The sequence below is a fragment of the Rhamphochromis longiceps genome, linkage group LG15 (genome assembly GCF_057381845.1).
Source record: "Rhamphochromis longiceps isolate RC_006_pf linkage group LG15, R_longiceps_female_GT1.1, whole genome shotgun sequence".
Taxonomy (NCBI): Eukaryota; Metazoa; Chordata; class Actinopteri; order Cichliformes; family Cichlidae; genus Rhamphochromis; species Rhamphochromis longiceps.
This window is the reverse complement of record NC_140571.1, coordinates 35,899,750-35,917,358: the sequence shown is the minus strand read 5'-3', so window position 1 is coordinate 35,917,358 and position 17,609 is coordinate 35,899,750. Positions and strand designations below refer to the sequence as shown.

At 41.4% G+C, this 17,609-nt stretch overlaps 1 protein-coding gene across 1 annotated transcript in view; it reads left to right on the top strand.

The window, feature by feature from the left end:
* The first annotated feature begins 1,108 nt into the window (after positions 1-1,108).
* ddhd1b (DDHD domain containing 1b) overlaps positions 1,109-17,609 on the top strand; it is a 33,569-nt gene continuing 17,068 nt past the window's right edge. The window contains exons 1-8 of the mRNA XM_085382290.1: positions 1,109-2,091; positions 4,118-4,294; positions 4,720-4,848; positions 6,810-6,957; positions 7,056-7,165; positions 12,729-12,835; positions 14,802-15,058; positions 15,590-15,665. Of these exons, the coding sequence (XP_085238416.1) occupies positions 1,377-2,091; positions 4,118-4,294; positions 4,720-4,848; positions 6,810-6,957; positions 7,056-7,165; positions 12,729-12,835; positions 14,802-15,058; positions 15,590-15,665 (1,719 nt within the window). The 5' untranslated portion in view covers positions 1,109-1,376. The remainder of the gene's footprint in view (positions 2,092-4,117; positions 4,295-4,719; positions 4,849-6,809; positions 6,958-7,055; positions 7,166-12,728; positions 12,836-14,801; positions 15,059-15,589; positions 15,666-17,609) is intronic.

Below are 17,609 nucleotides of genomic sequence, written 5' to 3'. Positions count from 1 at the left end.
AGGTGCACAGTAGCACTGCTTTGGGATTTCGTGTTGCACAATCCATCAGAACTAATACAAAGTGATATCCGCATGCACTAGGGTGAAATTATTGTCCCTTCTCACTCTTATTATCAACTATATTTTGTGTGTGCTTGTCTATCTGTAGCAGTGCAAAGCTCTATGACAGTCTGGAGGTGGACATAGCAAATATGACACTGTTGTAAATGAACATTGTAGCTGTGTAAGCATCCATTAATAACTGAAAGTTTTTGTTTGTTTGTTTGTTTACCCAGTGTGAAAGCAGAATATTAATTGAATAATTAATATTAATTTCAGGACTTTATGCATGACATTATGAACAGGGGCTGAGTCACCTAAAGATTTGATCCTAGAATCTGAAACTAGAATCTGAAACTGCATGTCATGTGCTGTTCAGCTGATAAACTTTCCTCATGGATGTAATATTGTGTGTGACTGGGGCATGATGTTTGACTGTTTGAGACTGGAGTTTGGGTTCCATTTATTTCACATGGCTTCTCTGTTTATGAGATATTTGCATACTCGAAAAATTGTTGTGAGCACTGTTAACAAATAGGTCAGCTTGGCCAACTCTAGGAAGACTCCATTTCTGGATGATAGAGGTCACTGCGCTCACTGGAATCCTGGAATTTCACTTTGTCATGAATCCATTTCGGAATAAGGCTGTAACATTACAAAATTTGGTACGAGTGAAGCGCTGTAAATACTTTCTGGATCGAGCGATCCTTGAGGCGACTGTTGTTGTGATTTGGCGCGGGATAAATAAAACTTAATTGAACCGGATGCACCGTGCGATTCCTGCTATTACAAACAATTGTGTTTTGGAATTTAATTTTGACACGACGACAGATTAATAGTCAGTTTAGCAAAATTCTAAACAGTATAAGATGAAATGTCAGACGATTGTTTGACCTGATTTTGAATAAACGAGTGAAAAAACAGACTGATCTTCAAATTAAAGGTCTGTAGCTGGATGTTCACCGCGCGCAGGACGCACGCGCGTTGTGTGCGTCCTGCTCGCACGCGTTAGTTGGGTTTACAATTTTCGTCTTAATGTGAAAAATCTGTTTATTTTGAACGTTTGAACAGGAAGTTGCACTTTTCGTATTTTACCTAACACTAGGGAGCGACTGCGAATCCCATCATAGCTTATTGTGTTTATTCCAGCCATTATCAGAGAAAGGAGGATGCAAATGGGGCCAGGAAGGCAGGGATTTATCTTCACTTTGTTCAGCTTTAATGTGTAGCTATAATGGCAAGAAAGACAGTGAGTAGGTGCAGAAAAGTAAACCGTTAATCGGGTCCACTGGTCTGGTGGGAGGACATCATTGTGAGTTTTCCTGTGGACTCTAAAAATGAGCAGTATAAAGGAAAAAGGGACTATTCGGCAGCAGAGCTCCGAGAATAACTCTGTGAGCAGCAGTGAGTGGGACATGGCAAACGATGTGTTTGTGTCCGGTTTTGACGACAGCGTGTTAGCGGACAGCATCGGTGATGGGGACCAGGAGTCGGCACAGTCCAGCTTACTGGACACGCGTCTGCCCTTGGATGGGATGATGTTGGGCCTGGATCGGGTTGAATATCCTGCCTCATCCTATCTGGATTTCGAGCCAAACTACACCGAAAGCGATGGCAACCTTACAACCAAAAAGCGCATCCGGTCCAACAGCTCCCGGCACCGCGGTGATATCGTTACAGAGCTGGGGCCAGAGGAGGTCCGCTGGTTTTACAAAGAGGACAAACGGACGTGGAAGCCTTTCGTCGGACACGATTCTTTAAAAATCGAGATCATCTACCGGCGGCTCGTTGACCAGAACCAGGATAAGGCCCTGGATCCCAATGAAGCCGACGAAAAGGAGACAGCCGGGTCCTCTGAGCTGCAGCCGGAAAGCTCGGCCGTGGACAGTGCAAGTTTCAGGGCGGAACCGGCAGTGCAACAGCTCTCAGTGTCAGAGCAAATCACAGAGCCGGTCCACAACGGCGGCACCAGCGTGGAGGCAGTGTGTGTCAGAGGGGGCCTTTATGAAGTGGATATCAAAGAAAAGGAATGCTACCCTGTTTATTGGAACCGTGAGCATCTCAGTAATGACATAGCTGTTGTTAGGACTGTTAGCACGTGTTCTGCTGTCAGTATCTTTGACCACTTCTAAGAAAATGAAACGTCTGCTGCTGCTGACTCTGTCACCTCTGAGCTCTGAGGACTGAGCTAATAGGCTGCTTTAAAAACGTCCTCTGTTACTGACATCGTCATGGTCTTACTGACCACCCAAAGTGCTTTAGACCAAAAGCCACACTGAGCCATGCATTCACACAGCGCTTTATTCTGTACTTTATCTGCCTCACATCCGTGGCCACGTTCCAACTACCAGTTCACTTAACAAGCATGTTTTTAGACATGCTCTTTGAAACGAGACAATAATACAGTTGTTTCCGCACAATTAGTCGCATATTAGAAGGAGACTTCTCAAGACTTTGTCCAACACAATAGCGATACTTTACAGGGATGTAGAGCAGAGAGCAGGAATACATATATACACACTACTGGTCAAAGGTTTGGAACACTGCAATTTTTCTAGTTTTTTATAAAGTTATGCACTTTATTCTCCCATTACACTCTGAAATGAAAGCATAGTACAATTAAGCAATTAGAGTTAAAAAAAGAAACCATGGAATAAATTTATAGACTAACATTTATTCTGACTCATCAAAGTAGCCCCCTTTGGCAGATATAACAGCTGACCAACCCGGGACATTCTTTCTACAATAGACATAAAATATTTTTCCATAAAGTTCCCATATCTGTTGCACAAGTTCCCATAAATGTGGGGTACTTGTAGGTTGCTTTGCTTTCAGTCTTCTGTCCAGTTCATCCCAAACCAGTTCGATGGAGTTTAGGTCTGGACTGTGCCACTCCATATTTTCAAGCTTACTATCTTGTTCTTTTTTCTGAGGTAGGTCTGGCCTGGTCTGGTCTGGTCTTGGGCTTGTGTTTTATCTTGCTGTGGGATGAACCCCTGACCAACTAGGCACATACCAGTGGATATTACATGGTGCTGCAGAATGCTGTGGTAGCCGTGTTGGTTCAGGGTGCCTCTTATTCTCTACGTAACCGGAAGGTTGCCGGTTCGAGCCCCGCTCGGACAGTCTTGGTCGTTGTGTCCTTGGGCAAGACACTTCACCTGCCGCCTACTGGTGATGGCCAGAGGGGCCGATGGTGCGATATGGCAGCCTCACTTCTGTCAGTCTGCCCCAGGGCAGCTGTGGCTACAACTGTAGCTTGCCTCCACCAGTGTGTGAATGTGTGAGTGAATGAATAGTGGAATTGTAAAGTGCTTTGAGGACCCCGAAAAGCGCTATATAAATGCAATCCATTATTATTATTACAAGTCACCAGTCTGGATCCAGCAAAACAGCCCCAGACCATCACACTTCCTCTTCCACATCAGTCCATAATACCATCTTCCAGTCTTCAGTAGTCCAATGTCTGTGTTTCATGGCCTCTTTGTCTTATTCTGACTTCTTAGCAATGGCTTTCTTGCTGCAACACGTCCTGTCAAACCGGCAGCTCAAAGTCTTCTCTTCACAGTTGAAAGTGATACTTGCTTACTATGACCACTCTTAAGCTGTGCTTGAAGCTGTTGTCCCATGAGCCGACTATCACACAAGCCGTTAACTCTCAGAAACTTGTCCTCTGATTCAGTTGTGGCTATAGGTCTGTCAGACCTCTTCCTGTCAGCGTTTGCCCCAGTTTCTGAGTGCCTTTTGTTGGTGAAGGAAACTGTACTGTACACCTTGACTTTCTTTGCAATTTCTCTGTAGGGATGTTCTTAAACTTTTTAATGATAGTGTATATATTAATATATTAATGAACTAATTTGGGTCAATTCTAAATTGAACCTATAATTACACATTTGCTTAGTATTCTTAGATTAGACACACACACACACACACACACACACACACTGACAGATATGATTAATTTAAAATTTTGTGTTTGATGTTTTCAAAATTAGTTCATCTTTACTGTTACTGGGATCCAACATTCTGTCTTAGATTACAATTTTTGTTTTTATAAACTTCACATGTTGTTCCACAGAGCAAGACCGAATTCCTGTGATGAGGGGCCAGTGGTTCATTGATGGAACTTGGCTTCCACTGGAGGAGGATGAGAGTGATCTGATTGAGCAGGAACATCTTTTACGCTTCCGGGGGCAACAGATGAGGGACACCTATGAGATCGAGGCAGTGACCACCACAGTGGACAGCAAGGACGGTAGGGAATTTAAAACAGACAGGAAAGACAGAGAGATGCCATTGTGTGTGTGTCAGGCAAAGAAGACGAGTGTTTGCAACCATGTCTGTAGATGTGTGTCTCTGTTGGCCAGAATGGTCTTTTACAGGAAGTTCACAAAACAAGTCAAGTGATGCTATAATGCATGGGTTTATTGATTCTAAAATCTGTAATAAAATAAGATATTTCCAGATTTGGGAAATTCTGTTTTCACAGCAGTTATATCTGTCCATGGGAATAAGAATATATAACAAGTCAAATATTTTCATAATCAACAAAAAGTAACAAATTTTAAAATGCAGTGATCCAATTAACTCCAATTCTGCATACTGTCATGGGAGTTGGTGAATTAATTATTCTGCATGAATTATGTCAGTTGCTCTTAATTACAGTGTGACTTCTCACAGCTAGCCACAGTCTGAAGCTGAACAGGAGTCATGTGGACTGGCACAGTGTGGATGAGGTGTATCTGTACAGCGATGCCACCACCTCGAAGATTGCACGTACTGTAACTCAGAAACTGGGCTTCTCTAAAGGTATATAGGATGATTAAAACTTTCTGTCTATTCCAAGAATTCTATCCATCCTCTTCTGCTTATCCAATTCAGGGTCATCTGACCCTGGAGCCTATCCCAGCTGTCACTGGGTGAGAAATGGGGTGCACCCCACGAAGCTGACCTGGTGAGTACTGCTGACATTCCATGCAGGATCAGGGAAACAGGACAGTAGTAGTCACCAAGGAACTCCAGCTGCTGCAAAGACGAGGATGTTTTAGTGTCCTTCTGAGCTGAAATATGTCATGAAACTAAACATAATTTCAACAAAAAAAAGTCTGGATTTTGATTAGGCCACTCCAAAACTTTAATTTTGTTTTTGTTTTTTTCAGCCATTCAGAGGTGGACTTGCTGTTTTGATATTCAAAATTGTGTTTTTTTTGCCTAGTTCGCTTTGTCAGAGAGATTCTATTTAAGTGAGTTAAATGATTAGGTAAGCGATATTTAAGCAATTAAGTATATCTGGCAGTAACCAGACCTGTGTGCTGCTTGTGATATTGAGCTGATTTTTTATTTACTCAGGTTATATTTTAGAATTTGTTTTATGTTCTTAAACATTTGTGCAGCAAACTAAAACAATCCTGGCTACCGAGGCTGGTGATCACGACATGGAATGTCACCTGTCTGGTGGATTGAGCCTGAGCTAGTGTATGAGGTTGAGAGCAACTGGCAAGATATAATCGGGCTCACCTCAATTGACTCTTTTGGGCTTTGGAACTAGTCTCCCTGAGAGGGACTGGACTCTGCCTCTGTTTAGAGTTGCCCTTGGTGAGAGGGAGTGGGCTGGGGTGGGTATCTTGGTATCTCATTGGCTTGCTGCCTGTATGTTGGATTTTTCCCTTGTGAGTGCAAGTGTTTGTTCTCTATGCCTTTGCGTCAGGGAACGAATGAAGACTGTTGTTTGTGCTTATGTGGCAAACAACAGTTCAGAATACTTGGCCTTTTGGAGTTCCTGGGTGGTGTTCTTAAGGGTGCTCCACCTAAGGACTCTGTTGTGCTACTGGGAGACTTCAACGCTGATGTGGGATTTTCAGCACCCACCTTTGACAGACTGGGGACATTGAGTCAGAACGGACCGTGTTCCACACCTCCATTGGTGAGGAATTCTACTCGGCTTGGTTAGCCTGTGGGACTTTGGAGACAGCCGATGGGTCCCAGCAGGACAAGTGGAATGTGGCTTAGGCAGTGGCTAAATCAAAAACTCGGGTGAGGGAGGAGTTTAGTAAGGCCATGAAAAAAAACTTTGGACTGCCTTGAAGTGGTTCTGGCAAACCGTCATGTGAGTCAGGAGGGGTAGAACAGTGCTTTACCCACACGGTGAATAATGGGGTGGTGTGCTGACTTCAACCGAGGATATTGTTAGGCAGTGGAAGGAATACTTTGAGGACCTGCTTAATCACACTGGAAGGTCTTCCATAGAGGAAGCAGATGAGGGGCATGACTCAATCATCACTGGGGGTGAGGCTACTGAGCTCCTTGGTGGTAGAGCCCCTGGGACGAATGAGGTTCACCCTGAGTTCCTGAAGGCTCTGGATGTTGTAAGGCTGTCTTGGTTGACACGCCTCTACAATGTCATGTGGCGATCTCAAGTGGTACCGTTGTATTGGCAGACCAGAGTGGTGCTCCAACTATAGGGGGGGTGCTGGAAAGTAGGGTCCGTCCATTAGTCAAAGTTCGGATACAAGAGAGACAATGCAGTTTTTGTCCTGTTCACGTAACACTGGACTAGCTCCCTATCCCTTTGAGGATATTTGAGGTTGCATGGGAGTTTGACTACCAGTATACATGTGAAGTACATGTGAAGAAGGCATTCAACTGCGTCCCCCGCGACCTGGCCCTGGATAAGCAGAAGAAAATGGATGAATGGCTGGATGGACTAAAAAAAAACAGGAAGAGAGCAAATACTTTTTTCACAGCCCTGTACCTGTCTCTCACGTCCTCAGCCTCCAGCAGTGGGACACGTCTCCATCGAGGGTACGTGGAAGAGGCTGCACCTGAAGACACCCCACCTGAAACCACACACATTGTATTTGTGGTGCATGGCATTGGCCAGAAGATGGACCAGGGTCGCATTATCAGGAACACCAGCATGTGAGAAATTATGGTGTTTCCATTGCAAGAACAGATAACAAATTAAAATTAGAGTAATTTTGGAAGTAACAGTTTATTTATTTTTAATTGCTGGATAGGATGAGAGATGCTGCCAGAAAGATGGAGGAGAAACACTTCTCAGATCGCACCACAGAGCATGTAGAGTTCCTTCCTGTGGAGTGGAGGTCCAAACTGTGTCTCGATGGAGGTATGCTTTACAACACTTTTGTTTTGGATTGCTCGCAAGCTTATTATGCAGTTTTTTTTCTGCTACAGCACGTGTGAAAAGCCTGCTTACAACACTTTACATTAAACTGACTCAGAGTTTCATCTTCTAAAACAGGATCAAAATTTGCATAAATACTTAGTGAATCTTATTTTTGTTCAGCACTTTTTTTTTTCTATGTCAAATGTTGAACATATACAGTGGGTAAATAAGCATTGAACACATCACAGTTTTTCTATGTAAAATATATTTATATTTCTAGAGGCGCTAATGACATAAAATTCTCACTAGATGTTGGTAACAACCCATCTAATCCACACATGCAAAGAAATCAAACCATAGATGTCTAAGTATTTAAAAGTGCTAACATTAATGACTGTACCAAACAGGTGACTGATTATATACATTTCTGTGTGAATTTAGTGGTCCCATCCAAAACTTGTAAAGGTTATACAAATGAAGAAAAAGACTTTTAAAGACTATGATGACATAGCCAGAAGTGACCTCCAGAGACAAATTAAAAGTACAATCAAAAGTTAGAGGGTGCTGTGACACATCTAGTAATTCCAGAGAAGCGCGGCAGAGTATCAAACCCATGATAAATGTCCCACATCAAGGTAGGGGGAAGGCTTCCCTCAACCTGCAGGTTAGTGAGGGTCTGGAGATGGCCAATCAACTAAACACCCTTTTCTGCTGCTTTGATAGTGGCAGCAGAAATGACTGTCCTGTTGAGTTGCCGTCCTCACCAACTCCTCCCTTGGACTTTATTACAGAATCAAAAGTATTGCAAGTTTTCGGAGGCTGTAAACCCCCAAAAAGTTCAGATCCTGACAATGTCTGTGGGAGTATTTGAAAAATATTTTTCAGTTTTTTTTGTTTGATTTTCTTTTAACAGTCATACGATACCAAATATCTGGAAAGTGTCAGTAACTGTTCCTGTTCCAAAGTTCCCTAGACCTTTGGTTCCAAAAGACTTCAGATCAGTTGCACCCACATCTCTGGCCATAAAATGTTTTGAACATGTGGTGAAAAGGTACATGGTATCGAAAACTCAAGGTCTTATAGACCTCATGCTATTTTCTTATCAACCCTAGAGAGCGGTGGAAGATGCTGTATTAATTTTGCTGCTTACTACATGCTCATCTGGAAAAAGCAAAGACTCATGCCAAGATTTTATTTGTGGACTTTTCCTCTGCTTTCAACACAATCTTACTGATTATTTTAGCAGATAAATTGGAAAAAGAATTTTTGCTTATTGATTTTCTTTGGAGTAGAACACAGCTGGTCAGAATGGTAACTCAACTTTCTGACAAACTGACCATTTCAACAGGCTCCCATCAGGGCTTTGTTTTATCTCCATTGTTGTTTATTCTGTATACCAAGTCTTGTAATAGCACCTTTCAAAACAGACTTTTTATTAATTATGCAGATGATACAGCTTTAGAGAGCCTCGTGTATGATGGGGAGGATGGGCCAGTTCTTGAATATTTTATTAAATGGTGTGAGAGGGCAAATCTTGTCCTCAACACCACAAAGACCAAATGCCAGTAGATTTTAGGAGGAATCCAGTATCCCAGCCTAAATTAAATGGAGAGCTGATCCAGTGTGTGACTGAATACAAATGTCTGGGCGTTATGCTCGACCATAAAACATAACTAAAATGCTTCATATGTTTTGTTGGGCTTTTATTAAAAGTGTGTTTAGTTCTTGTATTATTTGTTGGTTTGGAAAATGTCTCTGAGGCACAGAAAAAGATGACTAGAAAGGCAGTGATACTAGCTAGTAAGTTGCCTGGAACTGCATTGCTATTACATTTCTAAACTGCAAGTTTAGAAAGCATTTTTAGGGACTGGGCATGGAGTAAAGCAAATAATATTGTGAGTGATGTAAGGCATCCACTTACCTTTTCTATTATTGGATTATTATTATCTGCACAGCGCTATTGTCCCACTTTGTTCACAGAAAATACGTCCAAATGATCTTTTTTTCCTCAAGCCATCAAAATTCTGAACATAAGCAACACATAGGCTGCCAAGTTGGTGTGGTATAAAATCATCCCTAAGATATAAGGAAAGCCAAAGTGTCTATGTATTGTGTGCTTATGTTTTTTAAGGTGATGTGTTTGTTTTTTATGTGGTGTTTTTGAATGTCAGGTGTCTTCTGCTGTAAGTCAATTTCCCCATGGGCATCAATAAAAATATCTTATCTATATATAAATTAAGTAGTTAATGTGTAATAATGAGAAATGACACCAAAAAAAGGTATTGAACATGCTTACCGAAATGCAATTACCACTTTGTACAAAAGTTTTTGTTGGTGATGACGGCTTCAAGATGCCTCCTGTATGGAGAAACTAGTCGCGTGCAGTGTGATGCTTGATAATTCTTCCACACAAATAGTCTTCAGGTTCTGAGGCTCTGTGGGCCCCTTTTATGGACTCAGAGCATTAGTACTCGCCATAGATTCTAAATGCGATTGAGGTCAACAGATTGGCTGAGCCATTATTTTCTTTCTCTGAAAACAGTTGAGAGTTTCCTGTTTTCAGTATCACACATCCACCGGCGTTTTATCTTCATCATCCTAGTAGATGCATGCATACAGTCCATGGCGGTTGAGTGCATTACTTACTGTTTTCTTCAAAACAATTGTACCTGCTGATTCCAGGTCTTTCTGTAGCTCTCCACAAGTGGTCTTTGGCTCTTGAACAACTATCCACATTAGGTAATGCAGTGAAAGACTTTCAAAATTTCTCAATACCACACCAGAGGCAGACTAAATTACAACAATGTTTTTCTGAGGAATGGAAATATGGACTTTACTTTGATTTTAATTGCACAAAAAGGCAAAAGTACGCTGGTAGAGTGCAAACTGCATCTGGGACAAAACCAATACAACTCTTGCTCTTTGCATACGTCTACACAAACAGCATGCTGACATAAAGCTACAGAAGAATCCAGAGTGATGTTAAAGCTGAGCATATGCTGAACCAGGATGTAGCCAGAGCCTGAACCTTAACAGTCAACAAAAGTGGTGATGAGCAGTCAGGCTTGCAGCATTGCAGACTTCATTTCTGTCCGTATATATTCTAAAGTAAAATCACTGAGGGAATTCCTTTGAGCTGGTTTTCAGCTGCTTTGTGATGTTGTTTTTGTGGTTTTATGTAAAGACTAAGAAAAAGAGCACATGTATGTCCTGATTAGGATAGTGATTTGTGTCAGCATGGGAGACTATAGCTCAGGTTTATATTGTTATCTGGTCGTTGTGTCAGAGTGCACTTCAGGGCATATTACTGAGTAATCCAAAAGTAATATAACAAGAAATGTGACAAATTCTTTTTTACAGGGAGTGATTTAGTGCCATGCTGGATTACTTTTAAGAAAAGAAATCTACCATCATCCTCGTGTTTTGTTCTGTATTCTGATCTTTAACTGAATTTCTATTAAGATTTTTAAATACTAGTGCAAAAACTAAATAAAGAATTACAATATTGTAATATATATTTAGCTTTTTCCTTTTTTTATTTTGATGATTAGCTTACAGCCCATGATGACCTTATAGCTCATGAAATATCCTTTATGGCGTCGATGCAGCGTGGCATAGAGGTGATCAGCTCTGTTAAGCCCAGATTGCTTTGATAGCTCATCTGTGTTTTTGATTCTTTCTGGGGTTCAGGTCGGACAAGCTGCCTTGCCCATCAACCTCAGTAAGAACTTATTCAGCAAACCATTTAGTCCTGCTAGAAAAGGAAATCAGCATCACCATGAAGCTAGTCAGCAGATGGAAACACAAAGCGCTCAGATGGTCTACTTCATAAGTAGACCATCTATCTATCTATCTATCTATCTATCTATCTATCTATCTATCTATCTATCTATCTATCTATCTATCTATCTATCTATCTATCTATCTATCTATCTATCTATCTATCTATCTATCTATCTATCTATCTATCTATCTATCTATCTATCTATCTATAATTTACCAAAAGACTGTACTGTAAGGGATCAAATGAACTAGAAAAAGTGTATTTAGCTGAATTTATATAGGTCCTTCACTAAAAAGTTTTAGAGCACAGCTCATGAGTTTGTGGTGAAAATTGTGTGAGCTGTCTATGGTCAAATATGGAGTTCCAGAAGGTTCAATGCTAGGACCAATTTCTGTTTACATGATACATGCCTTCCTTAGGCAATATCATCAGAAGGCATAGCGTACATTTTCACTGCTATACAGATGGCACCCAACTCTGTCTAGCCAGATAACACACACCAATTAGTTAAACTGCAGGAATGTCTTAAAGACATAAATACCTCTAATTCTCTAATTCAGTGGTTCCCAAACTTTTTTTGCTGCCCCCCCCAAATACCGCTTCGTCCACACCTCCATGGGTATTTTTGAAAACGCAGCTGTTTCTATGCGTTTGGGCCTTTCGTCCACACGTACACGGCATTTCAAATCACCGAAAACAGATTTTTAAAAACTCCTTTTTTGCATTTACGTGTGGACGAGGAGTACAGAGGTCGTCACACAATGTCAAAGGTATGTGCCTTTTTTCACGTCACGCTGTGCGCCACGTTATTGTTTACATGAGTGTGGGCGACCGTGGCTCAGGGGGTTGGGAATCGCATCTGTAACCGGAAGGTCGCCGGTTTGATCCCAGGGCTCTCTGTCCTGGTCGTTGTGTCCCTGGGCAAGACACTTTACCCTACTTGCCTACTGGTCTTGGCCAGAGGGGCCGATGGCGCGATATGGCAGCCTCGCTTCTGTCAGTCTGCCCCAGGGCAGCTGCGGCTACAACTGTAGCTTGCCTCCACCAGTGTGTGAATGTGAGAGTGAATGAATAGTGGTATTGTAAAGCGCTTTGGGTGCCTTGAAAAGCGCTATATAAATCCAATCCATTATTATTACATGAGATGAATTCACTTGGCCTTAAACAGCTTACAAATATGGATATGAAACCAGATTCTTACTCTGGATGGCATTACCTTGGCCTCCAGTAACACTGTGAGGAACCTTTTTTGACCAGGATACGTCCTTCAGGGTACATATTAAACAACAACTGTTTTCTTCCATTTGCACAACATCTTTGAAACTAGAAAGGTTCTTTCTCAGAGTGACACTGAAAAACTATCCATCTATCATCCTTATACTTCCTCCTCATACTTACTTTTCCCCCAAAAGCAACTTTTAACTACAGAAATGAATGCAGCAAACGAAAGGGACCAAAAGAGGAGAAGTTTTGTAGCATACTGTTGAATGCTACAAAACAAGGAGGAAAAAGTCAGTAGCACTGGTGAGAAAAATGTTCCTGACACTTGCTGATGATGGTACTATCCTCTTCACCTGTCAGTGGTTTCATGTTGTGGTTTACTCGCTAATATTCATGTTGGACAGAGGGACAATACTACTGAGTTTTGCCATATCTATACATTGCAAGCCAGAATCATAATGTCTACTCAAGTATATGCAGAAGCATTAAAAAGTAATTCATTTTGCTCTGGGAACTTCTGACAACTATGTCTTATGTATTTCGATGTTCTTCCTACAGACACAGTGGACTCCATCACTCCAGACAAGGTTAGAGGTCTAAGAGACATGTTGAACAGCAGTGCCATGGACATCATGTACTACACAAGTCCTCTGTACAGAGATGAGGTGAGTGAAAAAGCCCCACCATTTCAACATTCAGTGTAGCTGTAGCTCAGGTGGTAGAGCAGCCTACTAATCAGAAAGTTGATTATTCAATCCTCGTCTTCTCCAATATCCTTGGGCAAGACACTAACCCCAAGGAGTTCTCTAAATGTTAGATAGAAAGAACTTACAGAGAAAGAGCATCTGGGTAAGCACTTTTGGAGGTCGGTGGATCCTGGGAGTCTGGCAGTCATCTCTGCACCTGAATGTGATCACTGATCCTAATGCACATTCAGGTATCAATAAATCAAGTACACATTAGAAAGTCTTTGGCAGCGAATTCACTTCTGAGATTTTTACTTCATCCATGTAAAAATGAGGGTCTTTCTCTTCCCAGCCTGCCTAGTCAGCTAAGATTCAGAAGTCTACATAATAATCAGCAACAGTCTGTTTACCTTGGCGAAGGTACTTTTGCCAGTCAGAAATCTCTGACTTATCAAATGTCTTTGAACTTTTACATATATATATATATATATATATATATATATATATATATATATATATATATATATATATATATATATATATATATATATATATATATATATCAAAGAAATTGCCCTTTGGTTTAAAGCAAATACAAATGCATGTTCTCAGAAGAGGTTTAGTTCATGCTTCTTCTCTTGTATCTTCTTCATGGCACCTGTTAGTGGGTGGGATATAATAGTGAGCAATTCAACATTTTGTCCTCACAGCTGAAAATGGGCATCTCCAAAACTGCTGCTCTTGTGAGGTGTTCCTAGTTTGCAGTGGTCAGTATCAATCAAAAGTGGTCAAAAGGAAGGAATGGGTGGTGATCCAGCGACTTGGTCATGAGGAGGCAAGTCTCACTGATGCACGTGGTGAGCAAAGATTGCCCATTGTGGGCTGATCCAACTGATGAGCTATTGAGGTTAAAGTGTAAGTCAAAGTTGTTACACTTACACTTAAAAAGAAATGACCAGTCTCTTATTTTGATGGTAGGTTCGTTTAATGAAAAAAAATAGGATATCAACAAAAAATCCTACGCCAACCAAAAAACATAAATTTGATCCCCAAGCAAAACATGACTTAGTACTTAATGGAGAAATCCTTCGTGACTGTCGTCCCGACTGCCTTCATATCATCAACAAGCTCCGCCTGTGTAGTTTTTGGCTGATCCACCACCTTTGTCATGATTCGCTTACAGAGTGTGTCACTTACATGTTCCAGTTAATTTTCCCTTTAGTACAGGGAGTTAGTGGATTTCCCAAATGCTTAATTGATATCACATTTAATAGTTTAATAATTTAGTTAATAGTTTTCAGTTTCCCTTTGCACTTTGTTTCACATGCATTTTTGCAATCGGCCAAATAAAACACCTTACTTTTAGTTTACCTCAGTAAGTCTCTGAATGTCTACATTTGGATCCTCACTTTTCTCACACTCAACACATGACAACGATAAAACTTTTATTTTATTTTAACCTTTTATTTCAATGTGCTAATAAATGAAAAACAATAACAATAAATAAGTATTCTTACTACAAACCGTGTTCCTAAGGGCTAGCCTTTGTCCCCTCACTGATATGGTGCTGCAGGGAGCTGGTGCAGTGGTTTGTGATGTGAAGCCTGGCCTTTCTGTAGCAAGTTGTGTGGCTTTCCTCCAGGTACTCCTGCTTCATGACATGCATGTTGGATTAATTGGTGATTCTAAATTGTGATCAGTGTGTTGAATAAACTGCTTCCCTGCTGGCACTCAGCATTACTCCTATTAGGCTAAACCAAACTTTGTCACACTTAAAATCTGGTTAAGATTTTGTAATCCAGACTGGCTATGCAGCACTGGTCTACCGGCCGATCAAAATGACCCTAAAACATCAAATATAATCATATCTATTTGAATCTGATTGACATAATTAAACTTATATCTCATGGTGTTGTGCACACATGCTGTTGTTTTGTTTGTGTAGATTACCAGGGGATTGACTCTGGAACTGAATCGTCTGTACTCACTCTTCTGCTCACGGAACCCAGACTTTGAGAAAAATGGGAAGGTGTCCATAGTGTCTCACTCACTGGGCTGCGTCATCACCTTTGACATAATGACAGGCTGGGATCCAGTTCGCTTTCATCATCCAGAAGCCCTAGACCCAGAGGATCCACAGATCCACTGGCCTACTGATGAAAAGCACCACCTTCAGGAGCAACTGAGACTAACGCGCCTCAGGTACTCCTCTGGCTTTTGTCTGAAACAGGTAAGGAGTCAGTCCCCATCTGTTTCAGCAAAAAGTGTACCTAATGGCACAAAGGAGTTTGAGGAGAGACCCTCTTTATTCTTCCACATTTTTTCATTATATAGGAAGGGAGAGAGAAATATTTAATCACTTGTGTAATATAATTGTATAATACTTGTGTATTAATACAATATAAAGGTTAACTCTTTGTTTAAGTGGCCTTCATCAGCAGAATGGCTTGGAGCCGCTCAAAATGTAGGGAACAAATATCTTTATAAGGATCAATGCTCAATAAAATATAGCTTGAGAGTTTGATAATCTCTGTCAGAGATATCACTATGGTTTTGTCATTGACTTGGAGAAACAGTTTTATTTTATTCAGTTTCAGATTTTTCACACATTTTTCGGGTCACAATTTTCACATCAGCCTTTGTTTTTTCATTATGTATTAGAATGTTTTCGGCTGAAAGTCATGTCAACTGCTTTACACTGGCATAATAAATGGTATCCGTCATCCTGTCCAGGTTGAGGGACTTAGAGGATCAGTTCCAGGGTCTGCAGACTTCGTCTTGTGTTCCAGTGCCCGCCCTGAAATTCAAGGTAAAGATGGTGTAGCAGTTTCTCCTCAAACAGAGCAGATTTGCACACACAGATCTTTATTATAAAACTTTCTGGGAATATACTCTCATGGATAGTGTTCATTCCCACTGCTTTAGTTTGTCCACCACTGCGTTCCTTCAGCCCCACAGTGCAGTCAAAAAGTATTTGCCCCCTTCCTTATTGCTTATTGTGCTCAACATGTACTATATAGGGAAAAAACTAATTTGCACACCCTATGTGTCTTTCTGCAACTGATGCAGGAACCCTCGGTCATCCTGCCCTACCTTTCCCTGCTACTGCAAAGCCACAAACCATAACCCACAGCCACGCACCCCCACTGCCCAACTTAGGGCGGGAAGTTATTTGCTCTAACCCCTTCCCCAGTGAAAGAGAAGTTAACCACAGTCATCATCGAGTGATCTGGACATTGGCATCCTTTATGTAGTGGAGCAACTGCAGTGTGGCATGGTCCAAACTTGGTATGCTATATTAAATTACTAAGTTTCTCTCTGATGTAAAGCACTGAGAGTTAACCCCACACACCAACTGGAAAAAAATAAGCCCCCAACCCTCTGTTCAACACATCAATGTGCGAAATAAAAGGGACAGAGAAGTTGTTGATCAGGGTGTTCCACTAGTGGGCTATTTTCACCCTATAAAAAGCCATTTGGCACCAATCGGTCCACCAGACCCAAGATGGACCACCATTCTCGGTGTGTTTAGTTATGGGCTATTCACATCCGTGAAATGTGGGATGAACTTCTGATAGTAACAAGCCAATCCCATCTTGTCCACATGAGAGGATATTCGCCCACTTCCCAAGGGCAGTGCACCTGCCTCTGTCCAATCCTGCACTTCTTCAGGCTGGGAATAAGTCCAGCTTGCTTCAAGGGCTCCAGCACTGTGCTTACCCACTGTACATGCTATGCTCAGGTTTTTCTGTGGCTGATCATTTAATCTTCGTAGAAAGTAGCATTTGTAGTATTGGGATGCAACAGGCCGGGGCACCAAACCAAGGCATTTTTTCCTTGTACTCTGGAGATAAGAAAATCTGCCAGTAAGGCCTTGGTTAAATCCAGTGTCATGAAAAGTTGAGCGGTGCCCAATTGTTCAAGGAGCTCATCAATCCAGGGCATGAGGTAGGCAGCAAACTGTAAACCAGCATTCACCTTGGGATAGTCAACACAGAACCTTATAGACCCATCCCTCTTCATGACAATAACAATAGGACTACACCAGGCACTATTACTCCTACTACCTTCATTTCCAGATTTAGTTTAAATTCTTTCAGAACTACTTTTTGTGTTCTGGCAATCTATAAAGTCTTGACCAAACCGTCACCATTGGGAAGTCTTAACATGATGTTGTATGAAATTATTGTAACCTGGAAGATGCAACTTGGCAACACATGCCTTCTGGGCTGATTAAAAAAGGTAGTTAGAAGGGACTCATCTCAGCTCTGTCATTCATCTGGCATTTCTTGCAGAAATATTATGGTGCTTTGCTTTGTAATATCGAATTGCACAGTCCACCTGAACTTATCACAAATGGCTTGATGAAACGACCCAGTGAAATCCATGCCAGTTTGTTCAAACATGACCTCCATAAGTGGTAAAGAGCACAAAGGTGCTTTTGGAATGTGAGCTGGATTTATGTGGTTAAGTGTGCACATGCACCCAAATATGTGGCCAATGGGATCGGGCTACTGGCATTTTACCGTTGTACCTATTTTACATTGATGCTACTGCATATCAGTAAATATCCCCATTTACACACTTAAAATGTGTGAACCAGATCCCTTTGAGTCAGGGACTGAATGTAGTCTGAATCTATCATGTCACAATGTATATCCCCTTTGCATTTTGATCACAACACTGTTTGGTGCCCCCCTGACTGGGAAAAGGTGTTGGAAGTGACCTGTACCACCACCACCTATGAGGGCAC